This window comes from Vulpes vulpes, chromosome 1 (genome assembly GCF_048418805.1).
Source record: "Vulpes vulpes isolate BD-2025 chromosome 1, VulVul3, whole genome shotgun sequence".
Lineage (NCBI taxonomy): Eukaryota > Metazoa > Chordata > Mammalia > Carnivora > Canidae > Vulpes > Vulpes vulpes.
In genome coordinates, this window is record NC_132780.1 from 11,935,974 (window position 1) to 11,963,940 (window position 27,967).

The 27,967-nt window shown below is 42.5% G+C and overlaps 2 protein-coding genes across 4 annotated transcripts in view; both read right to left on the minus strand.

Moving 5' to 3' along the window:
• ZNF285 (zinc finger protein 285) overlaps positions 1–2,963 on the minus strand; it is a 30,828-nt gene extending 27,865 nt beyond the window's left edge. The window contains exon 1 of the mRNA XM_026013902.2: positions 87–2,963. The gene's annotated coding sequence lies outside the window, so the exon portion shown is untranslated. The remainder of the gene's footprint in view (positions 1–86) is intronic.
• Positions 1,522–21,460, minus strand: ZNF229 (zinc finger protein 229). Of its 3 annotated transcripts, XM_072754563.1 has the most exons (4): positions 21,415–21,435; positions 7,386–7,508; positions 6,551–6,620; positions 1,522–5,549 (listed from the first exon to the last, which is right to left on the minus strand). In XM_072754563.1, the coding sequence occupies exon 4, from the start codon at positions 5,527–5,529 to the stop codon at positions 3,328–3,330; it is 2,202 nt and encodes a 733-aa protein (XP_072610664.1). In that variant the 5' UTR covers positions 5,530–5,549; positions 6,551–6,620; positions 7,386–7,508; positions 21,415–21,435; the 3' UTR covers positions 1,522–3,327. The 3 variants fall into 3 exon arrangements, with proteins under 3 accessions (XP_072610664.1, XP_025869683.1, XP_025869685.1); XM_026013898.2 differs by lacking the exon at positions 6,551–6,620 and having other exon boundaries at positions 7,382–7,508; positions 21,415–21,460; XM_026013900.2 differs by lacking the exon at positions 6,551–6,620 and having other exon boundaries at positions 21,415–21,446.
• Between the last annotated feature and the right edge of the window lie 6,507 nt (positions 21,461–27,967).

Genomic DNA, 27,967 nt, shown 5'->3' on the forward strand with positions numbered 1-27,967 from the left:
GTTCTTATTCTGCGGACATAATCTCTAATTTTATAAACATGCCATTTTTTTTTAAACATGCCATTTTTCAATTAAAACTTAAATACCTTTTCCATTTCTATTGAAGACACTCTGGAAAATCTTCTGCACTTGAGAGCTGACAGTCCCATCATGTTTCCCTTTCTCTAGAGAAGCAGAATCAACCACCAGTGCCTTCTGTTTTGAATCAGGGGTCAGCACGAGTCTGGGTAGGTGGGAGTCTTATAAGAGACATATTTCCACAAATCACGAAGACATGGAAAGTTTTTATATTCCCTTTGAGAAGCCTCCCCCGTTGGGACTTATTTTTTTCATTTTAAGATTACTGATAAAATATCTTTTTTTGTGCCTTCATGGAGTAAGAAAACTGAATAATTATTTCACTAGAGGCCCACAGTTCTGGCCTGGAAGAAAGGACTGAAAAACGGGTGAGAACATACTCTTCTTTTTTTGCCAGCCCAGGTCCTAAACCAGGCAGATAATTGAAGAGCCCCCACCACCAAGCAGTGGGCAGGAGCTGAAGTTTAATATCCAGCTATACAGCTTGGTGTTGCAACTCATGGCACATAAAGGGGACAGTGAAGTTCTTCTGGCCTAGCCCTTCACATTAGTTTCATCAGGATCTTTAAAAAAAAAAAATCTAGTAAGATCTGCCACAGAGATGGGAGTCACCCTTAATTTTGGCAGATCTTAAAATAGTCTATTGGATGGAGGAGGATGTTTAACAAATGCCTTGATAATAACTGCAATAACTATGTCAATCTTCCACATCTGAGTTAACTTATTCCCTTTCAGCCTCTCCTTTTTGACCTCATCTACTACTGGGGTTAAGTGGGTGACAGGCATTAGGAGGGCACATGCTATAATGAGAACTGGCTGTTATATGCAATTCTACCCCTGAAACTAAACAAACACAAAAAAATTTTCAAATTTTGGAGCTTTTAAAAATAAATAAATAAATAAAACTACAGGGGGAAAAAAAAAGAATCTGCCATCATTCTTTGGAAATCCATTTAGTGAGCTTTTCAACCACAAACCTTGAGAGTCTGAGCTGCAGGAATGGTGTCTACATTTGTTCTTTGGGTATAAAACCCACTCCACGACTGGAACAGTGCAGCTGCTTTTCCACAAAACACCAGAGATCTTTTTCCAGGCCCCTTCAGAAAGCTAACCGTTTTACCTATCGCCACTTTGCTTCTGACCCCAAGACATGTTCTTTATTCATTTAGATAGAAAGTGGCCCTTTCCCCACCTTCCTGTAGGCAGCAGAGAGGAGCTCAGCCCACACAGTGCCCCAGGTCTCCCGTCTCCCAGATGAGGAAGTCAGAGTAGAGGGAACACACGGAGGTGTACTGCCCTCTACGAAGCCATGGTTGGGGGTGCAGGTCCCAGGGGGGCAGGATGCAGTGTGGAGCACCAAAGCTCCTCCCAAGTATCCAGACCACCCTCATTTCTAACCAAGCCAACAAAAATTATGCAGCCTCTGAAAGTATCTGTCACAAATTTCTCAGTTCATTGCATACCATATATTTGGCAGTAGGTGCTAAGTAAACAGTAGAAAGAAAAGGCAACAACAAAATTATAGAGGTTATGACATGGATTTTGACCATAAGGCACTGTTCCATCCAATTAATTTTTTAAAAAATAGCTTTACTATTGTTATAAAATTGATATATACTCTGTTAAAAAGTGAAACACATAAAAGTACACGAATATATTACACATTCTGCATCCCACTTACTAGAGATAGGCATAGTATGATAGAGATATCATACTAAACTTTCATAAATTTTTTTCTTTCTCTCTCAATAAACATACACACAAAAAAAACTATGAACAAAACAGGGTCATACTAAAATTATTCTACAACTTTCCTGGCTCACAAAATAGTTTATGGGCAATCTTCAATGTCAATGTAGGTGTACTTGAACATTTTAAGTGATTTTCACTCATTTACATGTGCATTAACTTATTACACTTGGAGTATTAACATCTTTTTTTCTATAGTAAGAAAACGCTAAGAAACTCAGCCATATGCATACATCTTTTTCCACATGTGCAATTATCTCCCAAGTATCAATTACTACATACTTATTGCCACTTCAAAGACTATACAAATTAAACTTGAGACACTGACAAATTCCTTCTAAAGACTTTTTTTCACTCCTATCAATAAATTCTGTGGTGACTATTTTACCACAGCTATTCTGACAAGTTAAAATGGTATTTCTGATTTTTTCAAATGCTCTAGTATTTTGTCTCACCTGTTTAAAAACACTATAAAATGAAATAGGGCAGAAGTATTATACTCATGATAGCAATAAAACAAATTAACCTGTAAATTCAATGCAATGCCAATCAGCTTTTTTGTTCGTTTGTTTTTAAAAGCTGATAAAATGAGGGGCATCTGGGTGGCTCAGTCAGTTGAGCATCTGACTCGTGATCTTGGTTCAGGTTTTGATCTCAGGATCGTGAGTTCAAGCCCCATGATGGGCTCCATGCTGGGCAGAGAGCCTATTTTACACAAAACAACCTGATAAAATGAAATGGCCCTGCAGTTCAGTACAACCTCTCCAAGAGAGCAGTTTATCTCTAGGGGATAAAACATATTCACCACGTGATATAAAAAAAACGTGATGGAGACACATCATCCAGACCTGCCAAGAGAGGGACTCTCCCTCTAACTGTTGCTGGTCTAAAAGCAACTGGCCTCCCTCAACCAATGGTAAAAATCATCTTTCAATTTTTGTAAAACCAATCTAAAAAGTACACACAATATTGGTTTTAGTAAAGTGACCACCTTTTCCTACATTTGTCCCATTTGTAGGTATTCCTCCCCTTTCCCCACAAGGAATCCATGTCCACAACCTGCCCTTGATCCATTCTCACTCGTATTATTTATAAAAACTCCCTCCTGGGCCGACTCTAATGAGAGTGATGATTTTTACTGAGGTCCCTGTCATACTTCTTTGAGGACAGTCTGCCCAGCGACAGACTCTGAAGATGGAAGTATGAAACTCAAGTGCTCTTCCCATTTCTCAAACTTCTGGATCTTCCTTTCCCATTTCTCAAACTTCTGGGTCTTCCCTTCCCATCTCTCAAACTTCTGGGTCTTCCCTTCCCATCTCTCAAACTTCTGGGTCTTCCCTTCCCATCTCTCAAACTTCTGGGTCTTCCGTTCCTCTGCAGACCAGGCCATGATGACCAGGTCAGCCTCCACTGCAGCCAACCCCACACATCATGTTCACAAAGTCTTCCTCCTGCACTGGCAGCCAGGTGAATAAGTTCAGGTTCCATCTCAACGCACGCCTACTTGTTAGGTTTCTCACTTATGTGCACTCGCTGATGATTTCGCAGGCCTGAGCTGTAACTGAAGCCCTTCCCACACTCCCCGCATCTGTAGGGCTTCTCACCAGTGTGGACTCTTTGGTGGACATGAAGACAGGAGCTTCGACCAAAGCCCTTCCCACATTCCTCACATTTGTAGGGCTTCTCGCCAGTGTGGACCCGCTGGTGACCTTGAAGGTGTGAACTCTGGCTATAGCCCTTCCCACACACGTTGCATCTATATGGCTTCTCTCCGGTGTGCACTCTCTTGTGGCTGAGGAGGCCGGAACCATATCTGAAGCCCTTGCCACATTCGTAACACGTGTAGGGTTTCTCTCCCGTGTGCAATCTCTGGTGGGTGCGAAGATTCGAGCCGTAACTAAATCCCTTGCCACACTGGTCGCACGTATAGGGCTTCTTTCCCGTGTGAATCCGCTGATGCTTGTAGAGACTTGAGGTACACCTGAACCCCTTCCCACACGCTTCACATTTGTAAGGTTTCTCGCCAGTGTGGACCCTCTGGTGGATGAGAAGCCCCGAGCTGTAACTGAAGCCTTTGCCACACTCGGCACATTTGTAGGGCTTCTCTCCCGTGTGGGTCCTCTGATGGATAAGGAGGTCGGAGCTATAAATAAAGCCCTTCCCACACACATCGCACACGAAGGGTCTCTCTCCCGTGTGGACCCTCTGGTGACTATGAAGGTCTGAATTCCGCCGGAAGCCCTTCCCACACTCAATGCACTTATAGGGTTTCTCCCCAGTGTGGACCCGCTGGTGGACGTGAAGGTCCGAGCTGCGGCCGAAGCCCTTCCCGCACTCGCACTTGTAGGGCTTCTCTCCTGTGTGCAGCCTCTGGTGCCGGAGAAGCCCTGAGCTGTAACTGAAAGTCTTCCCACATACGTCGCATTCAAAGAGGCGCTGGCCAGTGTGAACTCGCTGGTGTGCCTGGAGGTACGAGTTGTAACTGAAACCTTTGTCGCACTTGTCACACTGGTAGGGCTTCTGTCCTGTGTGCGACTTCTGGTGGCTGCTAAGGTGCGAGCTGCAGGTGAAGCCCTTCCCGCACTGGATGCAGCTGTAGGGCTTGCCCCCTGGGTGCACATGCTGGTGCTTGTGGAGCGCAGACTTGGCATAGAACCCTTTGCCACACTCACCGCATGTGTAGGGCTTCTCCCCCGTGTGCAGCCGCTGGTGCACCTGCAGCACTGAGCTGTAGCTGAAGCCTTTCCCGCACTCGCCGCACTTATACGGCTTCTCACCAGTGTGGACCCGCTGATGGACCAGCAGGTTGGAGCTGCGACCGAACGCCTTCCCACACTCCTCGCACGTGTAAGGCTTCTTTCCCGTGTGGACCCCTTGATGTATAAGGAGAATTGACTGGTACCGGAAGCCCTTCCCACAGGCCTCACACCGGTAGGGCATCTCCCCTGCAGGGGCCCGGGGCCGGCTGGGCCCTCGTGGGTTCAGCCTTCGGCCCCGACCGCACTCCTTACTTGTAGGGGGTTTCTCACCTGAGGGAGTCCTTTGAGGTCTCTCCAGACGGGCAGTAGGCCTTAGGCCTGGACCAAACTCATATTTATGGGGTTTCTCTCTCGAGGGCCCTCTTGGATGAGTGGGAAAGTGTGAATCTCCCCTGAAGCCATTTCCACATTCGTGTCTTTTCCAGTCATCCTCTTGGGAGTCAGGGCGATGAAGAATCGACTTTTTAACACACTGATCGCAATTACAGGGTCTCTCTCTTTCAGGTAATCCATGGTCATTGCAACAAGGCGATATCCAGTGGAAGCTGTAACTGTCCCCCTCACGTTTACATACTGTATCTTGCCTGTCGAGTTTCTTACACCTTTCTCCAGTGTTCCATGGCTCATTCACAAAGGCTTTCATCCAAGAATCTTGAACAGATACCAGGCTTACACCTTTCCAGGATGGAAATTCTTGATTTTCTGAACCAACGGCTCCCTGAAGACTGGCCACAAAACTATCCATTGGTGAACCCCGAGTGGGTATTCCTGGCCACCCTTGGAAGGGAGAAGCGTCTTCTGAGAACTGGGAACTTTTCCCTTGAAGATTTACTCTATGGTCCTGACTCCCAGTTAATTCACCAGACACCTGTTCCCAGATTTTCCAGTAGGAGAGCTCTCTGTAGGAAAGGCACTTTAATTCTCTTTCTTGAATATACTCCATGACTTTTTCATTCTTGTCTCCTATGGGGTGAAAGACAATTCAGAGATGAGAACAAATACAAGACTGGCTCAGGGATCTCAAGTCAAGTCAGGTTTTCAGGCTCAGACTGGTAATCAGCCTAGAGCAAAATCATCTGTATGTATCATCACTACCAGGGCACTTCTTTTGTGTCTGAAAAAAAGACAACGTTCTTGTTAACAACTTTTGAAGCTAAATGTGAGTATGATCATACTATAACAAACTACATCTCATCATCTATTTGCCAAGAGAGAAAGAAATTCAGAACAGATTTCTGCTGAGAAAATTCACCTCTCCAGTTACTGCCATTGTGGCTAATTATAAATAATAATATCTAACATTATCATAATACTCCCTAAATGCTGACGATATACACCCATTAACTCCTTTCACCCTCAGAATAACATGGAGATAAGGATCCTTACCATTTCTGCTTTACGGATGAGGGACCCAAGGCACAGAGAGGATGAGTAACCTGGTGCGGTCACCCTGCCATGCTGTGAGGTAGGGGTAGGCAAGGTGTCAAACACAGAAGTTGGGTTTTAGAGCCACACTTAGTGCTCTCTCCCAGCATGACTCTAATTCTGGGCATGTAGGAGCTGAACCCAGGGGTACGAACGAAGCAGCAAATCCTCCAAAGTGTACCAGCTGTGTCCCAGTCTTCTGGGAGCATATCTGGTAGGAATCCACATGATACAGGATACAGAAGCATAAAAATACCCAACTTATCCCTGTTACTGACTGCAAGTCTTCAGATTGTCATGTTTACTATGTAGTTCCAGATAAATTAAAAAAAAAAAAAATCTGTCCCTGCTTTTTGAAGTTCTTTTTTTTTTTGTTTTGTTTTGTTTTGTTTTTCTTTTTGAAGTTCTTAATGGGTGACTTTTACCTTCAGGGGCTGAAATCACACGTATCTTTTTATAACTGAGCACTTGTAGGATATACAGGTGAAACGGGTTAAATCGGTATAAGTAGGATAGAGGAGTTAACTGGCTTGTCTTACACTGCGTGGCTGTTCTTATCAGAGGGAGGCAAGTCCAGGTACCCCTTGGTCACTCTGAGTATGTCCTTGTCTGAAAAGCATGAAGGAATTGTGAGAAGGTCGGAACTGAGTAGCAAAAATGAAATCGTAGAATAATCACCTACAATAGTATGTAGTTTCTACAGGTTGGATTAAGGGTCAGAAGGGGCCTTTACATGACAAGCTCCCTCCCTCCCTGCCTGTTCAGGACTCCAAGTTCCAAGGTTCTCACCTGGGTGTGCATCTCTGGGACTTTCTCTGTTACCTAAGTCTTTCTGCCTTTTTCCAAAGTGGGTATCTTACCAGGTTTGGAAGGTCGTTGCTCTAAAATAAAAGGCTTAATTAAGCACATTCTTGAGATGCAAAAAATAGTCAGAAAATGTAGCCCAAATCCCAAAACATTCAAGCCTTTGAAGGACACAGAAAGGACTCAAGACTGGCCAAGTGAAACTTCTTTATAACTGGTTGTTCTTTTTAAAAAAGGGAGAGGGGATCCCTGGGTGGCGCAGCGGTTTGGCGCCTGCCTTTGGCCCAGGGCGCGATCCTGGAGACCCGGGATCGAATCCCACGTCGGGCTCCCGGTGCATGGAGCCTGCTTCTCCCTCTGCCTGTGTCTCTGCCTCTCTCTCTATCTCTCTGTGACTATCATAAATAAATAAATAAAATAAAATAAAATAAAAATTTAAAAAAATAAATAAATAAATAAAAAAGGGAGGACTGAATCTGTATGCAAAGACCAAAAAACGCCCTCTCCCCAGGGAACAAGAACACTCCAATCAAGGTAAGCGTCCATTACCCAGACGTTCCCCTTACCCACAGAGAGCAGATTCCTGAAGTTCTCCAGCATCACATCTCGGTACAGCTTCCTCTGGGTAGGGTCCAGCAGCTTCAGCTCCTCCTCAGTGAAGACCACGGCCACGTCCTTGAAGGTCAATGGCTCCTAAAACATGGAACACCGTGAAACACAAACACTCACCAGGTGAAAGGTAAACTCAGAGTCACTAAGGAAAGTAGGCAAGAAAGCAGGCAGTTGCTCAGTCTGGCAGGTCAAATTTAGTTTTGTTGATGTCTGATGCCAATAATGTCAATTCTAACCAACCAATCGTCCATGGTTACCCAACGAGCAAAGCAACAAACACGACTCTCTGCTCAGTGTGAGCACTGCTGAGGGCAATTCCATCAAACTGCAATGCTTCAATCACATGGTCTGTCCATCTCACAATTTGACTCCAAGTGGTAAAATACCAATTTTTCCTCTGAAATAACTGTTCCCACACAGCCTAACGTTAGGAGTGAGCATGTCTGCACATACACCAAAATCACCCTCTCTGCCAGAGTGACTGTTCTTCACCAACCAGCCACTCACCCCTCCATCAGCAGCTGGGCAAATCCTGTTCTTTGTGGCCCTAGCCTGCAGCCCCCTACACATACCCGTATGTGTGTACACACACACACACACACACACACACACGCACGCACGCCTTTTACAGGTTTCCATGTCAGCACTTAACAGAAGTAACCAATGGATATGTTTACGTAACCATGTCCACAACCAGATGAGGCCTCTAAAGCAGCACCTCAAACTGCGGAGTTTCAAATCACACTGTGTCATCCTCGGTTATGAACCGTGGCCCAAGGTTTTTAAGCAGATTGCTCTGGTCCACTGAGGAAAACAATGGACAGCAGTTGTAAATCCTGAAACACGGTGATCGACTATATTGTGATAGCTTCACTGTCTTCACTTAGACTGTGGCATGCCTTCTTGAGAGGGAGACAAGTACATGTGAGGGCTTTCAGAGTTATACTTTACCTCTGGCCTGTCCCTGGAACAGCTGTAACAAGGTATTACAAGGTACAAGTTGAGCTGTGATTCTATACATACTTAACTTTTTCACCAAATTCATGGATACAGTTTTAAGAAGAAGGAAGTTGAAGTAGCTATAGTAAGGTTTAATGCATGCTTGTCAACATATTACTCATTCCATAAATATTCAGTACCTATAAGACAGTATTAGACACAGGAATTAAAGAGATAAGGAAGAAAATAGCCCTACTTCCATGGGGCTTGTGCTGGTGGTCCCCAAGCTCACTTCCAAGTTCTACGATTCATGAGAAGGACTCACAGGACTCAGTACATAATCACACTCACAGCTACAACTTTAAAAAACAACAACAACAAAAAAACCCCAAAAAACAAAAACCAAGCAAAATCAGCAAAGGGAAAACGTATATGGGGTAAGATCTGGAGGAGGCCAGGTGCAACCAGGTGTGTTGCTCTAACAAGTCTTAGCCATGAATAAAACAACAACTGAGCCTCTGGGTCCTGGCAAATCCCTGAACATGGGGGTGGTCTCAGGGACTCCTGCATGAACCAAGAGGTGAAGTAACCCAGCCACAGTCACACAGCTGGTTAGAGATAGAGGTCTAGTTCAAGCTGAACACACAGAACCTAGGTGCAGAGCCACTGTACTTTAACAGCAGTCCTGTAAAGGCCAAGATGTGTGTCACCAGGGGACCAGAAATGAGTCTATAAAGCAGAGGACATTAATACCGTCTACTTATAGAAAAATGACTGTAAAGCAGGCTCTAGCCTAAGCATTTTTATATGATTGATCTCAATTGTCTCAGAACTCACGGAAAGTGAGAACTTTCTGGAGTATCGGGAATGTTCTCATCTGCTGTTATCAGTAACTACTCACAAGGTAGCTGCTAGCACTATCTCCCCTCCACTGATGAGCAAACTGCAGTCTCAGAAAGTGAATGTTATTTGTCGAAGACCATATACCTAATCAGTGGTGGTGAATCAGGACTGAAGTCGGGCAGCCTGGCTAACCATGCTGGAACCACTCTGCTATCCTGCTGCCCCAACGAGATCCGAAGGGCCAAACCAAAGGAACCCACCTGCCCATTCTGGAGAAGGAGTGGCACCGACAGAGTACATTTCTGAGCAGAATCCCAGATCAACCCCAAGACTAGAGGCAGCATAACGATGGGGAGAAAGCTTGGGCCAGAGGCAGCCAGTCGGACAATTAATTAAACAGATGTGGACCTGCCACTAACTCCCGAATCTATATCCAGCTCTGCCTTCTACACTGAGTCCTGCCTACTCAACTACCACCTGGATGTCTGAAAGGTATCGTGAAGCAGAAACAGCCCAATCTGAAGTGAGTCTTTCCTCCCGAATAGTTCTCTTCTAATCTCCCTGGTGTGGGTAAACACAAGTACCATCTACCTTAAAGGCATCCTTGATTCTTTCCTTTTCCTTATTCCTTACATCTATTCATTAAAAAACAAAACAAAACAAAACAAAAAAAACAAAACAAAAAAACTCTGCCAATTATTATTCCAAAGTATACTTCAAATCTGTTTCTCCTCATCATTACTTCCACCTCTCTAATCCAACTCATCACCATCCTTTGCTTGGATGACTGAATAAACCTTCTCTCAATTCACGCTGCTTACGTTGCTTAAGACACTTGAGAGTGACGATCTTGTTTCTAAACTGTCTGCTACCTGTCTCCATCTTCTAGAATGCCAGCCCCATGAAAGCAGGGGCATTAGCCGTGTTGCTCCCTGATATATCACCAGGGCTTAGAACAATGTTTGGCCCATAGTAAGTGTCTGACAAATGTTGAATGAATAGAAAAGGGAAGAATAGCAACTCCTGAACCTCAAAAGCCTATGTTCAATATGAATAGTAAAACAATACAAAGACGTACAAGTAACTCAGTGGACCAGAGTACAGAATGCAGGAACGGTCCCATCAGAGGAAAGCTAAATCAACTGTTCTTTCTCTTCCTCTGTATACATACTACTAAATATATATATATATGCATAAATATGCATAATATATAATATATATTATATTTATATATAAATATAATACTACTAAATATATATATGCATAATATGTTCAAAAATGTGTAAATGATAAAAGTAGTACTTCTTGACTTGCAAATAAATGATAAATATAATAAATGGCACTGTCATGATTGGCTATCCATCTCAAAGAAAATGAAATTAAATGTCAACCTTGGGCAGCCCAGGTGGCTCAGTGGTTTAGTGCTGTCTTCAGCCCAGGGCATGATCCTGGAGTCCCGGGATCAAGTCCCATGTCAGGCTCCCTCTGCATGGAGCTTGCTTTGCCCTCTGCCTGTGTCTCTGCTTCTCCTCTCTCTCTCTCTCTCTGTGTCTCTCATGAATAAATAAATAAATAAAATCTTAAAAAAAAATGTCAACCTTACACCACTTACAAAAACACCCATATTAGAGATTAAAACATTTTTATTTTTTTAATTTTTTAAAAAAGATTTTATTTATTAATTCATAAGAGACACAGAGAGAGGCAGAGACATAGACAGAGGGAGAAGCAGGCTCCCTGCAGGGAGCCCAATGTGGGACTTAATCCCAGGACCCTGGGATCACGACCTGAGCCAAAGGGAGACACTCAACCACTGAGCCAGCCAGGTGCCCCTAAAACATTTTTTTTAATTCACATATATTTTTTAAGATTTTATTATTTATTTGAGAGACAGAGAGAGAGTACACATGAGCAGGGGCAGAAGGAAAGGGAGCAGCAGACTCCCCTGCAGAGCAGGGAGCCTGACATGGAGCTCGATCCCAGGACCCCAGGATCATGACCCGAGCTGAAGGCAGACGCTTAACCAACTGAGCCACCCAGGTGCCCTACCCCTAAAACATTTTTAAATAAGAACTATTTAGGTGCCTTTTAGGTTAGGTAAAGCCTTTGGCAGCTGGACATGAAACCACATTTTCAAAAGGGAACTAAGAAATCATTTAACTGTGAAAATGTTACACTTCCACATGGTCAACTCCCCACTCACAAAGTCAAGATTGAGAGAAATTAACTAACACTTCTGATGGGCGAGTTAACAACCTGACTCTTCTTGAAAGAGCACCTTTCATTAATGAAAAATGGGCAAAAGCATTTCATAAGGAATTTGTAGATGAGAAAATACAACTACAGCAAACATAGGGAAGATGCTCATCAGTACCTACTGTATGAGGAACTGCAAAAGACATGGAAGGTCTTAGCCACACCCCCTCCTCTATAAGATTAGCAAAAATGTTTAGTGCTGATAAAGCCTTGGGGGAAAATCTTGCCCCCCTCAGATTTAATCAGAATTCTTAGAAGTGTAAAAAAAAAAAATCACTGCTATGATTATGGGAAAATGAAAGCTCAAGAGATGAGCTAACCAGCAGAATGAACATCACTGAAGCACAAGCAGGACAGTGGAAAGGAGAGCCTCCTGGAATATGATGGAAACCAAAGAGGAGATTAAAAATTAAAGGATAGGGAAGGCAGATCCAGAAGTTATACTTTTTTTTTTTTTCAGAAGTTATACTTTTAATAACAGGAGTTCCAGTAGGACCAAATGAATAAAATAATAGTAACTATTACTAACAGTAATAGTCATAATAGTAACATCCAGGCAGAAAAAGAATTAATGCCAAAAGACTGCAGAGCAAGGATAGTTAAGGTATGACCTTGAAAATGACACTCAGCCAAGATGCTGTCAAGTATAAACACAACAGACCTTTCTGGAAAAAAAAAAACTGCTGAAGTAACTAAGAACCCAGAATAAACTCTGCTCACCAGGAGATGAATGGAGAGGCCATGAGAAAAAAGGCCAGCACAAGACTGAAGACCAGTTCTCAAGGTATGAATGATGAATTTTCAGCTCAGGCAATTTGCCATTTGGGCATAAAGGCAACAGACATTTCTCAGCATGGGAATGCTCAGTGGGTATGGCATCTACAAGTCTTCTCTGGGAAAAGCAAATTGGGGAATGACATTAAGCACACCAACAGATAAATCAAAATGAAGCCAGGAATGAAGAAATGGGTAAAAAGGACAGGTGGCAGACGACTTCTATATACACAACTGAGACAAGTCCACCGTGGGGATCCATGCTGACAAATCAGAAGGTAATGACGGGGGCACTTGGGTGGCTCAGTGATTGAGTATCTATCTGTCTTTGGCTCAGGGCGTGATCCCAGGTTCCTGGGATGGAATCCTGCACTGAGTTCCCCGCAGGGAGCCTGCTTCTCCCTCTGCCTGTGTCCCTGCCACTCTCATGAATAAATAAATAAAATCTTAAAAAAAAAAAAAAAAAGAAGGTAATGACAGTAATTAACAGTATTTTCAGCTCTCAGAGCAAGTTCACCAATCATATTTAAAATTATATTGGAAAAAAAGTGACTAAGTTTCCAAATTCTTCCATAATGTTTTTCCATAAAAAAGAAAGCTTTATAAAAGAATCTCACATGTGCTGAAAAAAAATAGGTAGCTAAAATTTTACAACTGCTTTTTTTTCTTTTGATTCAAAAAAAATGTTAACACATATGCAGGTATGTACTGTATGTGGGTGTGTATGAGATGGAGAGAAGAGAGCATGCACGCGCATATCTTTCTACATCCTCATAGCTTCATCCACTTTATCTCACTAGATGCAGCACAAAATCTAGACAAGATAACAAATGAAACTATAATAATCTAACATCAACCCAAAGGATGGATATGGAGTCCACTCCGCTACATTTTTTTTCTTCCTTTGCTGTTATGAACAACACTGCAATGATTATTCTGCAAACACTTGCTCTGATTTGGAATGAACCTGTACACTGGGGGATATTGGAGCAAACATATGTGGAACTAAAGGCTAAAAAAATGTCTTTTGCACTTTTGTGCAATATACCCGTTTCTCCATTCGGCTCACACTGAGCTTTGATCTTTCAAATCTTTGGTTGTCTGCTAAAAAAAAAAGAATCATACCTTGTTTCAATCTGTACTACCTTGACTGATAGAGGTTGATCATTTTTCATATAATTATAGGCCATTTGTGTTTCTTTTCCTCCTTCCTAAGAATGCTTGGGTCTTTATTTGAACCTCTCTTTCAAAAACAAAGATTATAATTTTGTCATAGATGACATTTTTCCCCTAATATGATCTTTTTAAAAAATATTTTATTTATTTATTCGTGAGACACACAGAGAGAAGCAAAGACATAGGCAGAGGGAGAAGCAGGCTCCCTGTGGGGGACTGATCCTAAGACGCTGGGATCACAACCTGAGGCAGAAACGCTGAACCACTGAGCCACCCAGGTGACCCTAGTATGTTCTCTTTTAACTTTGTTTATGGGGTACTAGTAGGGTGTATTACCTGGAGAATATGACCTCTGTAAAGAAATCAGAGAAAATGTCCCAGGGAGGAGAAAAGCTCAGGCAGAGAAAGATTCATTATTTGAGCATCATCTCTCTGTATGATTTAGGCTCAGGCCTTTAGATGAAATGATTATTGATTGGCAGGAGAACAAGGAGCGGAATGGCAAATTATAGCCATACTGACCAGGGTTCAAGTCCAAGATTCCTCACTCGTTTCTTCCTTTCTACCATCTCTCTCACATAGCTACTTTGTGGATAAATGCAATGAGCAATGCCATTACTTGCTCAATACACTGTTTTCTCATCTCTTCTCCCAAGGGAGGGGGATATTTTTACGCTCTGACACCTCATGTGTCATTTCTGGAGAGAAAAGAGATCTCAACCCACCTGAAACTGGGTCTTGTCCTCCCCATCCTGAGAAAGGGCTGAGGCTTGAGAGTGGACAGCTGCGGGAGAAGGAAGCCATGAGAAGGGGTGGCCCCTGCCTGGGCTCACGGACCATCTACCAGGACCCTAGCAATGTCTGCTGCTTCACATGCTGGATTCTTCTCCTCCACCTCACTTTTCCTCTCTCCACACCTGGTTCCAACTCTCCCACCACACTCCCCTCCTGAGCTCTCACCTCTCTCCCCGGGCCTCAAGGTCCAAGTCTCCATGGTCCCTTCTAGGTTTTCCCAGGGTGGCAGTAATTTTAGCTCTCCTCTGATCTTCTTAAGCTAGAGAAGCAGAAGTTCTGGGCCTTCTGTATTCTTGAGGTTCTCCAAGCTCTGACAAGGGAGTGTCAGATGGCTAGCTGGGCTCCAAAGGGAGGACCTGTCTCCACCCTCACGTTCCAAGCCTGGTTCGTTCCCATGCTCCAGGGACCTCTGGGCTCAAGAGGGGAACTTGACTTGATCTAGTCCTTTCTTCTGGACCCCAGAGCTCTGGGTCTCCCTTCTGGATGCACACCTTTTGGATACCACTCATTCAGTGGACGCTTACTGAGTCGCTGTATGCATCATCCCTGCTCCAGAAGGACTCACAGTCCACAGAGCCAAGAACACTGCAGATGGCTGTGGACAGTTTGAGAAGTTTCCGCTGGGAAGGCCTAGCAGCAGTAGAGTCACAGTGAGACACAGAGCCGTACAGAAGGGTGGAGATGCTACCAACACATTAGCCCTGTGTTCTGTGAAGGAGAATCTAGAGTGTGAAAGCTTTACTAAGGTGATACTGTGGGCACTGAGGAAATAAAAATGATTAAAAATCCCTGTCCTGGGGGTACTGGCTGGCTCAGTCAGAAGAGCATGGTACTCTGATCTCAGGGTCATGAGTTCAAGCCCCATGTTTGATATAGAGATTACATACATACATATACATACATACATACATACATAAACTTAAAAAAAAATCTCTGTCCTCAAAGATTCTGTAATTTAAGACACAGGTTAGCAATGGCCTTCTAACTCAGGGTTTGTAATCTTTTCTGTTCCATAGCCTCCTTTGGCATGATACTCATAGACTCTTACTCAGAGTAACATTGTAAGTGCATTAAAAAACAAACAGGGGATCCCTGGGTGGCTCAGCGGTTTAGCACCACCTCTGGCCCAGGACGTGATCCTGGAGTCCTGGGATCAAGTCCCGCATCGGGCTCCCTGCATGGAGCCTGCTTCTCCCTCTGCCTGTGTCTCTGCCTCTCTCTCACTCTGTGTCTCTCATGAATAAATACAATCTTAAAAAAAAAAAGCAACACACAGGATTATTTTAAAGCCTAATTACACTGGAATACAACATTAAAAAAATAATAAAACACCAGGGATGTGCTTTTTTTTTACACATTAAATATTAAGAATTTAACAACTACTGTATTTTCAAAATAGTAATGAGCAAGTAATATTTTAAAACATCTGTACCAACTATAATATAAAAATATCTATGATTTACATGGATAACAGAGCCATGGGTTCTGATGATACTGTTAGAGTTTGTCACCTGCCTTCATAATTAAAAGAAATGCTAATTTTCACTCAACTCGTGTATATTTTTTCCCTCTCAAGTTCATGAACACTCCTGCATTATGCCCATGGACTGGAGTTCAAGAACTCCTTTTCTAAGTGAATCCTTCTCCTGCCACCACCAAGTTGAATTAGTCACTCTGAGACCTGAACCACTTTAGGTTACTGGCTTGCAACCTTTAACACAGCTGCCCTGTTAAGATCTCTAAATCATCGGGGTGGGGGATCCCTGGGTGCTCAGTGGTTCAGCACTTGCCTTCGGCCTAGGGCGTGATCCTGGAGTCCCAGGATTGAGTCCGCATCGGGCTCTGCTCCCCGTATGGAGCCTGCTTCTTCTTCTGCCTGTGTCTCTGCTTCTCTATGTGTCTCTCTCTCTGTGTCTCTCATGAATAAATAAAATCTTAAAAAAAATTTTTTTTAAATAAATAAATCATCAGGGTGCCTGGGTGATTCAGATGATTAAGCAGCCAACTCTTGATTTCAACTCCAGTCATGATCTCAGTCGGGGTCTTTGGATCAAGCCCTGTGTTAGGCTCTGCACTCAGCAGGGAGTCTGCTTCAGGATTCTCTCTCTGCCTCTGCCCCTCACCCCTTGTTTGCACTCATGCGCTCTCACTCTCTCTCTCCCTTTGAAATAAATGAATCTTTAAAAACAGAGAGAGAGAGATATCTCTAAATCATCAAGGGAATGGGCCCTTCTCTTTATTCATGTTCTCCATTTTGCATGGGCCTGGCACACATTTTACAAATTCTATCAATGGGATGTGAAGCACAGAGACAAACAGAACTCTTGGAACCAGCTCGGAGCCAGTCAGTAGGTAATGTAAATACACTGACGGTGAGTTCCCTCCTTTCCCTTCTTTGCCTGATCTGCTTTCTCCTGAGACCCGAGCCACAGGGTAGGTTCAGAGAGATATATACCTTTGGGGTGCCCACTTTAAGATATTTCCTGAACTCACATCTCCACTTTGCCCTCAGACCTCTACGTAGTCCACTATGGCAAGCACCTCCCTGTCTCCCAGTTTGTGCACTGCCCTGCACAGGAGATTGCTGTCTGAAGCAAACGTGGAACACTGGGCCACCTACTAACCTCTGAGGTGGAGGACAAAGAGCAGGGGTCAGATCTCTAACATTGTCCTTCAGACCAATGCCATTTAAATTCAGCTCCTCTGGACCCTCCAGGACTGTGCCTGCCTCAGGGCCTTCACTGATGTTCCCTTTCCCCAGTATCACAGACCCTTCACTTCCTTTGGATCCTTACTCACCACCTTTCCAGTGATATCATCACCTTTTCCCTGAATTCATCCCTAATTATCCTTCCTACTACTGCAAACCCCTCTTCTAGCCCTCCCAAAGCATCTTCCCTGCTTCATTTTTCCCATGAAATTTATCACCTAACCTACTATCTGTTTTTCTTTTTTACTATCTTCCTGTGTCCACGAGAATGCGATGGCTGGGATTTTAGTCTGCTCCAGGCACAACATAGGTACCCAATACATATTTAAATAGGAAACTGGGACTGAAGTGAACTCAGCCTGCTGATACTTGGATCCTGGGTTCTTTGATGCCAGCAATGGAGCAGAATGGTTTTCTTCTGCCATGCATTCGCTTCGTCAGTTATGTGCTAAGGACCATGCTGGGTCTGTTGGGACACAGTGGTGATAAGGGCAGGCAAGGACTGCGCTTGAGCAGCTACATTCTAGCTGGGAACACATTCCCTGACATTCTACTATCTGTCAGGTGCTTAGGTTTAAAGAAAGATACACTCCTTTGCCATATGGAGCTCACACTGGGGAAAGAAAGAGGATGACCAGTATAATTGGTGACGCAGACAGTGGGACAAAGGGTAATGGGAATAAGAGACATTACAAAGGTAGAAATAACAGGAATAGATGAATAACTACACGCAGGTGAAAGGAAATCAAATATAAGTCTGGAATTAAAGTTTAAGGAAAACAGGCAAATTATGGCGCTTTAATCCAGAGAGTAAAACGAGAGGCAGGGTTGGGACGATGCAGGTCTTGACTCTCAATACTGGAGCTGTCAAACGGCCTGGGTGTAAGTTCTGGCTCAGCTGCTTTGTAGCTGTGTTAACACTAGAAGAGAGACAAATCTTTGAATGAGTCTGTTCTTTCTGCTGTCAAGTGAAAACAGTACTTCTTACTCAAAGAGTTGAAAGAATTGTCTTTTTCACACATATTCACATGGATACCTATTTGAATAAAGCTCATAGCCTACTACGTGGCACACAAAATCCTTAGCCAACCTCTATCACTGCTGTTATTCATTCATCCTAGCACTAACCTAGGAATACTAACCTAGACACAAAGACACATTCAGCATCCCACCTCAGGGACTATAACAAACACTGTGGACACTGGAGCAAATAAGATGGACAAGATACTTCTTCTTATAGTGCTTGCATTCTGGTGAGCAAACAAATCTATAAATAAGGTGATTTCTGAGTACAAAAAGGGCAATGAAGAAAGTAAGACCAACGTGACAGACTCTTGTTTACCAACCAGAACATAAGTTCTCTGGGACAGAACACAGGTGGCAGGTGTGGGAGGGACAACATTAATCAGGTTGTCGAGGACGGTCTCTAAGGCCTGCATGAAAATAAATCAGCCATGCAAAGATATGGGATAGGAAGAGTACAGAGGGAGGCGCAGGTGCAAAGGCCCTGACTCCCAGTTAGAACACCTCAGCATTCTCATCTGTAACATGGGACTAACAGTATCTACCTCACAAAGTTGCTGAGCAAATTAAATAGTATTTGACAGGTTACCCTATGCCAAGCACTATCCTAGGTACTAGGGATACAGCAATGAAAGCCCTTTGCCTAACTGGCAAACAATAAGCACTTAATTAATACACACCATTATAGTTACTGTAATTATTTCTTCCCTCCACCTAGCACAGTCCTGAAGCAGTGTAAGCCTGAGTGATTTACTGACTAAATGAACCAATACTACAAGCCAGGGAGACAGTACACTAAATCAAGACATCAGGAAATTGCCCCAAATTTAGAAAAAAAATCATTTTGGGGAGTGGGGGTGGGGAGGCAGCCATGGCTGAGGGGCTGGTATGGGCATTTGTCAAGACCGTGGTATGAAAAGTAAGGTCCAGAAAGGAGAGTCTTGTCTGGGAAAAGAGCTGGCATTGCCATAAAACAGTAAGAAATCAAAATTCTACTTACTTGAAGCTCTAATGTCAAGAGACCAAGGGCTATTCCTTTCTCTTCTATGCCGTTCTGAGAAAGGAACAGTCCCAAGAAGGCAAGGCCATGAAATAAAAAAGAGGCAGGAGAGAACATGATTTTTTCACAATCCCAACACACAACAGGGAGAAATCTCTGAGCACTGATTAGTGCTGATTACTGAGGAGTAATCCTCTGATTACTGAGGAGTAATCCACTCCTACTACCAAGAAGGTGACCTCCCTCCCTATGGGGCTCAGACAGACAGGCCATGCCATTCCTGCTATAGGCCTCATCTACAAGCCTGCATTCTGCATTCACTGTAGCTTCCAGAAGACAATTAGATAGCCAACAGATACATGAAAAAATGCTCAAGTTCACTCATCATCAGAAAAATGCAAATTGAAACCACAATGAGATATCACCTTACACCTGTCAGGATGACTAGAATCAAAAAGACAAGAAGTAACAAGTGTCTATGAAGATGCAGAGACAAAGGAATCCTGGTAATATAGATTGGTGCAACCACTGTGGAAAGTAGTCTGGAGGTGCCTCAAAAAATTAAAAATAGAAATACCATATAATCCAATAATTCCACTACTGGGTTTTTACCCAAAGAAATAAAAAACACTAATTTGAACAGATACACACCTTTGTGTTTATTGCAGCATTATGTACAACAGCAAAATTATGGAAGCAACCCAAGTGTCCATCCACAGATGGATGGCTAAAGAAGATGTGGTATTTGTATATACGATGGAATATTACTCAGCCATACAAAAGGGTGAAATCTTGTCATTTGCAACATGGATGGACCTAGAGGGTATAATGTTAAGTGAAATGAATCAGAGAAAGACAAATATGATATTATTTTCCTTATATGTAGAATTTAAGAAAAAAAACAAATGAACAAAGAAAAAACGAGATAGAAAGCCAGACTCTTAAACACAGAGAACAAACCATGGAGGAGGTGAGTGGAATGAGAATACACATATCTTGATGAGCACTGAACAATGTACAGAACTGTTGAATCATTATGCACCTAAAACTAATATAGCAGTGTATGTTTAAACATTTTTTATTTTTATTTTTTTTTTAAGATTTTATTTATTTACTCATGAGAAACACAGAGAGGAGAGAGGCAGAGACACAGGCAGAGGGAGAAGCAGACCCCATGCAGGGAGCCCGACGTGGGATTCAATCGGGCTCCATCGGCATGGTCTCCAGGATCGATCACGCCCTGGGCCGAAGGCGGTGCTAAACCGCTGAGCCACCCGGGGTGCCCTTTAAACATTTTTTAAATGCCTAAATATATACCTAAAAATATACCATGTTCATGCAATTAAAGCCTTTAGGTTATCTGTTCTCTCCAATGCAATCTCAATCAAAATCTCAATCTTTTTGCAAAATTTGACGTGCTGATACTAAAATTTACATTGAAATGAAAAAACACCTAGAATAACGAAAACAATCCTGATACTTAATGAAGGAAAAATCTGGACAAAATTTGGACTCATTCCTTCTAACATTTATTCTAAAGCTACAGTTATCAAGAAACAGTGGTATTGGCAACAATGGACAAATAGGTCAATGAGAAGAGTCTTTTCAACATATGGAGTTGGAACAACTGGAAAATTCTTGTGCCCCCCTCCTTAAATCATACACAAGGGCAGCCCCGGTGGCTCAGCGGTTTAGCGCCGCCTTCGGTCTAGGGCGTGAACCTGGAGACCCGGAATCGAGTCCCACGTCCCGCTCCCTGCATGGACCCTGTTTCTCCCTCAGCCTCTATCTGTCTCTCATGAATAAATAAATAAAATATTTTAAAAAATACACAAAAATTCATGCCATATGGATTAAAGGTCTACTTCTTAAAAAAATATTTGAATTGAGAGCGGTGACTCTCATATGCTGTGTGACGAAGTGGAATTCAACCCATGTGCCTCGGAAGCTGCAACAAAGAGACCTAGGACCACTACATGAGCAAAATAATCGCTTAAAACTTGTACGGCGCTTAATAATTCTCAAGGGAACACATAGAGAACGTGAAAAATAAACTTCTGCAGCTCTTCATGGAAAGGACTTCACAGAGAAGTCTGATACAGACTTCCTACAGAAGTGGGTGTGCGGCTACCGTGAAAGAATGGCAGATTTAATCCGAGACTGCCTGGACCGGAGTCTCCCAAACCGAGCGAAGCCCGTCTCGAAGCCACCGCTGCGGACTTGGAACTGCTCCTTCCAAGCCTGGGGGCGCCCGGCGCTGCCGGCCCGAGCCCCGCCCCCCATCCCAACCCGGGATGCCCAGCGCATCCACCTCCTCACGCCTCTCCCTCGCCGCGTGGAGCTGTCGAAATCCCCTGGCTCTGACCTCCGCCACTCGCCTCTCCCCCCAAGATCCTAAGAGACCCCGGCCCCCGCCCCTGCGGCCAGAACGAAGACCTCCAAGAAGCCCCCACGTCCCATAACCTACTCACCATCGCAGAAGAAATTATGGCAGCGCTGCGGTGGCCGGAAGCGGAAGTGGGCAACTTGGGTGGACCCGGACTACATTTCCCAGAATCCTCTGCGCCACGCCCTGTCTTATTTAGAATCCAGAGGGTGGCGTAAAGGAGCGTACACCTGGAGCCTCGCCCCAGGCGCAGGTGAAAGGCGGAGGCCCAGCAGCTGTACTTTGGCCTGCGGGAGGACGTGTGGTGTTCTGGCGCTCAGCTTTGGAGCATAACTAACTACACCTTTTTTTCTCTTTCCTTAAAAAACAGTTACTACTCGCTGCTAACATGTTCAGGTTGTAGAAAATCTGACAACACGCTCCAACAAACAAATCCATATTCCCATCACCAGGGGATATAAAGAATTGATGTTTTGGTGTAAATTTTATATATATGAAATATATATTATATATAATTTAATTTCAAAAGCACTGCATGATCACTGAGAAGAAAAATATAATAAAAGGAAAAAAAAAAGAAAAGAATGTTCAGAAAAAGCAAGGGGGAATGTAAGATAACTAAATTAAAGTCCTCTGTAATCCGAGCACCTAGAAACAAGCATCATTAATATCTTGGCTTGTGTATTTCCAGATTTCCTCCTTGAGTAAATGTATATTTAAAAAATTTGGTCCCCACAATATTGGCATAATATTTAGAACTTCTTTTTCTCCTACTTCATGTATCATGGGTAGCTCTCTAGGTCACTAAATAAGAAATTCATTTTAAGTGGTTGCTGAGGATTCTTTAGTTTTATATCTGTCACCACCTTGTCCACCAATGAAGTTAGACTTCCAATCTCAGTGTGTCAAAACTAGGAATAGTCATTTTCTTTAATTTCTTCCAATTTGATAGCCCAAACATACTGTCTCCTTATTGATTGCATTTCTTTGTTCATGGAGATGTGGAATAAATGTCAACATGCCAGTGGTGGGTAAATTGCCTTTTTATGCCCTTTATCCGTTTTTATCTTTTGTTTATTTATTTGTAAGTTCTCCTTGCATACAGATGGTATTGACTCTGTCCCATATGATGATTTTTTCCAGTTTGGACTTCCATATAGAAGTTTTTAAAAACCACCAAAACTTTATTTGATCAAATTGATTAGTCTTTTCATTTTGGATTCTGTATTTTTCCGTATAATTACAAAGACTTCCATCCCTGGTATCCAATGAGTACACATCTATATTCACTTCTGTTCTAAAAATGTTCCTGAGATTTGTTTTAATCAGGCATGGTAAGACATAGATATAGAAATGATAGTCATGAAAAATCAAGCTTATACTCACAGATCCCTAGAAACAGAAGGTATGTCATTGCTGCTCAGGGCCTCATGGAGAAGGCCCAGGGTTGGTCAGGAGACAGAAGAGAAGGGGAGAACATAGTCTAGAGCCTTTATTGGGTTTTCATGGGAAGGAATGGGTGAATCAGAATAAATATGATGAATAAGTTTAGGATTGGATAGTTTAAATAATTTTGGTGGGCTCTGGGACATAGGTGTGGTCTCTGGGTGTCCAGTACCTGGTCCTGGGTTGATTTAGGGCAGGGGAATATTGTCCTGGTATGTGAGTTTGATAAAGGACATAGTTGGGGGTGTGGGCTCTGGATTGTTGTTTGTTTGTTTGTTTGTTTTGTATATCAAAGACACCTTCATAAAGTAGTTTGCAATCTATAAATTAGCTAGCCCTAGGAAGGGGTCATCTCTCTGGGATCAAGGCCTCAAATGTCAGAACACTGAAATACAGAAAATAAGAAGATATAATCAACTCAACTTTTAGTGGTTTTATTGTTCTATTTTATTCCTATGTGATTTATTTCCGTATATGGTGTGAAGGAGAGATCTACTTTTCTATTTCGCCAAATGGTTGTCAAGTTTTCTAAACAAAATTTACTGAAAAATACATAGTTTCTCTACTGATTTAAAATGCAATCTTACTCATTTACTACATTATTGTTTATAGTTATATATTTTCTGGGATACAATTGTTCCAATGATAGAGATTGTCTTTCCATGCCAGGATAAAAGATTTCAATTAGAGTTATTACTATTGTATAATATATTTCTTTTTTAAAAAAGATTTATTTATTTATTCGGAGAGAGAGAGAGGCAGAGACACAGGCAGAGGAAGAAGCAGGCTCCATGCAGGAAACCTGACGTGGGACTCGAGCCAGGGTCTCCAGGATCACACCCTGGGCTGCAGGTGGCGCTAAACCGGGGCACCACCGGGGCTGCCGTGTATAATATATTTCTTTATCTCTCCCTCTTTATTCTATTTTTAAAAAAATTTAATCCTAGAAATTATAGCATTCTCTTTTCTAGATGAACCATTTAATTGTTTTGACAAATTTTAAGATTTGTCAAGGACTCCTGTTGCTTAGAGAAATAACCCAATCACAGCATTACACGCCTCCAGGCATGTGGTCAAAACCCATCCTTCTTTGCTTGAGTGTGAACAGTTTCAGTTCCCAGCCCAAGTCCTGCCATTTTTACAACTCTCTGTCTTTGCTGTGGTTGATCACTCTGAAATGTCTGTCCCCTTCTTCACCTTTAAAACCTTACTCAGTTTTTAAGACCAATTGGATATCACTTCTTCTGTGGAAACTGTATGAGTTCTATGACAAATGAACAGATCAGCCTCTGGTTCAGGAGAGTTTCATGGGAGTACATTTAATGGGATCTCATTTGGGGGTATTCTCATTTCCTTGGGAAATCAATAAATTGGAGTGTTTCTACCTGAATAACTAAGGAAGAACCCTTATGATATGAGGGTATATGACTCTGTCCCAAGGTTCTAGATGAAGTCTTAGCCTTTACCTTGTTGTGAGGATCTCATACTATATATGAAGTGGTATGGTATAGTATCACTTGAAGATACACAGTGATAAACAGAAATAAATTAAGTAGAGAACATAAAACCAATGAAACCAAAAGTCAGTCCTCTGGCAGCATTAGTAAAATTGATAAACCAAGAATAAAAGAGATGACATTGCCAAAATCAGAAATGAAAGAGAGAATATCTCTACTGCCGATCATACAAAACCTAAAAGGGTTATAAAAGAACATTATGAATAATTTTATACCAACAAATTAGACAATTTAAGTGAAATGAACAAATTCCTAGAAGGGCCTCAATTATCAAAAACTACTCAAGAAGAAATGGAAAAAAATCTGATTAGACCTATGGCAAGTAAAGCAGTTGAATTAGTAATTAAAAATCTGTCCACAAAGAAAAACCAAGTTGAAGCAGCTTTACTGGTAAATTCTACCAAATATTTAAGAAGGTAAAAATACTAATCAGACACAAAACTTGCCAACTCAATCTATGAGGTCAGTATTACCATGATTTCAAAGTCAGACAAAGGTATGATGAACAAAACTATAGACCATTATTCCTCACTGAACAAAGACATAAAAATCCTTGACAAAATATTAACAAACTAAATTTAACTACCTCATGACTAACTGGGATTTATACCAGGAATGTGAAGTTGATTTAACATGTGAAAGCCAAGTAATGTAACACATCATATAGGATAATAAAGGGCAAAAAAAAAATGATAATCTCACTAAGGTGTAGGAGAAGCACTTGATAAATGAATGTTCATGACAAAAGCTTTTAACAACATAGAGGTAGGAGGGAACTTCCTTGACTTAATAACATAGTCTACATCTAACATAAATTGAGAGACTAGAACTCAATCCTTTTGTTTCTTGTTGATTTTTCAACAAAGATAACAAAGATACCTACTTAAAGTAGCAATAAATCCAAACACTGCAAAAACTCAGTATCTCTAGATAGAGTTAAGATGGGCAAGGAATTCAGAATTGTTTTTCTAATGTAATAGAAATGAAAACAGACTCTTAAAGCTTTCCTGTATCTTAGACACAACATTATCTTTGACAGTCGGCTACCAGGCCTCTCTCACACGTCCACACTAGAGAAAATAGTGGAGTTGTTAACTGTATTCATTCACCTAAATGCTCTTTTTACTCTCCGTGAATTTTGTGGTTTTAGATCCCAGTGAATTAGTGACCATTCTAATCATCAGCTGAGAGTATCCTGAATGCAGGAGGATCTGGATCTTTCTTATGTGTTCTAGAGATATCTGTCCCTCTGTGTAAAGGCATGTTTCTGTAAATCACCAAGCTCCTTGACAAGAGATATTCCATCTAGTCTTATATCTTAAGCCCCAAAGACTGTACAGTTTAGGAAGTACTCTTGTCATAAACTGATGGCTCAGGGAGGTCACTGAGCAAGGTTAACATCTTATCTCCTCATCATTTCCTAGATAACTCAATAGTAAATCATTCCTTTCCCCCCAGTCTGGCCTTCTTGGTTGATCATTCAAATGTATTAAAGCCTGGGACAATACTTCTTGGTCCATCTAGCCAAAGTGGTTTTACCTGTTAACAATTTAATCTGTTGTTTTAATATTCTTTTTTTTTTTAAATTAACCCTGCTATTTGCCTGCTATAGGAGAGATGAAACTTCCACTTCATGGCATATTTTTTTGCCCAGTCTGGCATATCATGACCTTTGAAATGTGATGCCCAATTACTATCTACTCCATGAGGGTATCCATATGCAGTATTGTGTTTCCCTAATCCCCTAATGGTGGCAGCCTGGCTCATATGGTGGCAGGAGATAGCCGGGGTTAGGCTAGATGCAGTGCCCATAAAAGCCAAGCCATATTTAGAACCCTTACTTATGAGGGAAGGGGGATATAATCAACTTTCCAATTCCTCACCACTTGGGTGAACCAGTCCAGTGAATGGTCCCAGATACTTTTGTCAGTTGCCTTGGGTGTTGTTTAGAACATACAGGAGAGGCTCTTGCTGCATTAACCAAAGGCAATCCAGCACCCCTGGCAATATGCCATCACACCTGGGCACTGCAACGGCCACTCTTTCTATGCACTTAATCTGTCCTATCTACTGTCAGTAGCTAAAGCTTGTACCTCAGCTAGGGCATCAGCTTCCTGATTGCAAGGGGGTATCAGCACCTTCTTAGCCAGGACATGGAAAACAGTGAGGTCTGTCTTAGGCTCTTATAGATGAACCCAAAGTCTTTCCATATATCTTGGCCCTACAAGAGATTATTCATAATTATCCACCCCTCAGCTTCCCATTGTCTAAGCCATAGGGTTAATCTTTTAGAACAGCCCAGGTGTCAGTGTAAGAGGGTTAACAGCCAGGGCTCATGAGTAATCAATCACCAGCCCGACTGCTCTGAGCTCAGGCCACTAGTTTATGGTTTCTTTTATCATACAGATGGTGTCAGTATTGGGCTGAATAGGACTGCAGTCTATATAGGGTGGGTTCCCTAGAGTAGACCCATCTGTATACCAGGCATCAGCAGGAATCTCCCCTGTCCACTCCTTAGGCTGTGGGTCTGCCATAGGAATATGTGTGGGGCATCTAGAGGATATATATATTCCATAAGGCCTAGCAGTACCCCCATTTCCAGAGACATGGACTTCTGAACAGGGCACTCCTCTGCTGCAAACAGATATGCCACTTAATCAACTGGGGGTTTGAGCCATGGTAAAGGTGATCAATGAAACATATATTTAATCACCCCTTAATAGGGAAGTTATTATCACAATGTGTTGTTCCTTAATGAGAGGCTCCACCGGAGGAGTGGAGTGCTAGGAGCTGTTGCTCTATGAGGGTGTATCAGCTTTCTGCCCATTTCAAAAGCTTGGACCAAAATCTTGAGCAAATTGTCTCTGTCCCTTGTTTCTGCCACAGTGCCCAATTCATATCTTCTGGAATCAAATGGGATCCCTACTTGACAGATGCCCAGAGCGTTAGTCTGCTTCACTAGTATTTCTGCCTTCTCAAAGGCAGCCCTGTCTCACACATGTCCTCTCTTTATCAGGTGATATAAGAGATGCAGGCACTGTACCAGGTGTGGAATAAAAGTCCTCCATAAACCTTAACATCCTTACAAAGGCATGCACCTCTTTCATGTTCTTAGGGGTTGGGTAGGTTTGCATTTTATCAATCACTGCTTCAGGGTCAACACCAGTCTTACAGAACAAGACAACTCCTAGAAACTTTACAGTGGTGCCTGGGCCTTGAATTTTCTGTGGGTTCATTGCCTAAGCTCTCCCTTGCAGATGCTCCAATAAAGCCTACAAGGTGTGCTGCAATGGAGGCAAATCTTCATATGCTAACATTATAACATCAATGATAAATGTTGTGCTATATATATTTTACCACAATGCTTTAAAAATGGAAACATAGAATGTCTTGTAATAACATAACATAAAGGCTATTCATGTGTGTAAATACACACACACATATTGTATGTTCCTGCCATTTCATTGATGTGAGGAAGGAGAAGAGAGACAGGTCTCAGGCTACCACCCCATGACATACCATGGGGGCTATGCAGATAACCTTGGGGGAACCAGTGGAAAGGTCCCTTGTCACCCTTCCACGTGAAGGCAATGATCTTGTGACTCAGTGGCCAGGGATATTCTGAAAAGGGCATTTGCTAAATCCAGCAAAACATAATACATTCCTAGGATGTGG

Excerpts from the sequence above, each read along its gene's own strand:
- ZNF229 (XM_026013898.2), bottom strand. Across the intron at positions 5,550-7,381 it reads CAGGAATCTGCTCTCTGTGG|GAGACAAGAATGAAAAAGTC; the intron begins GTAAGGGGAACG and ends TTCACCCCATAG.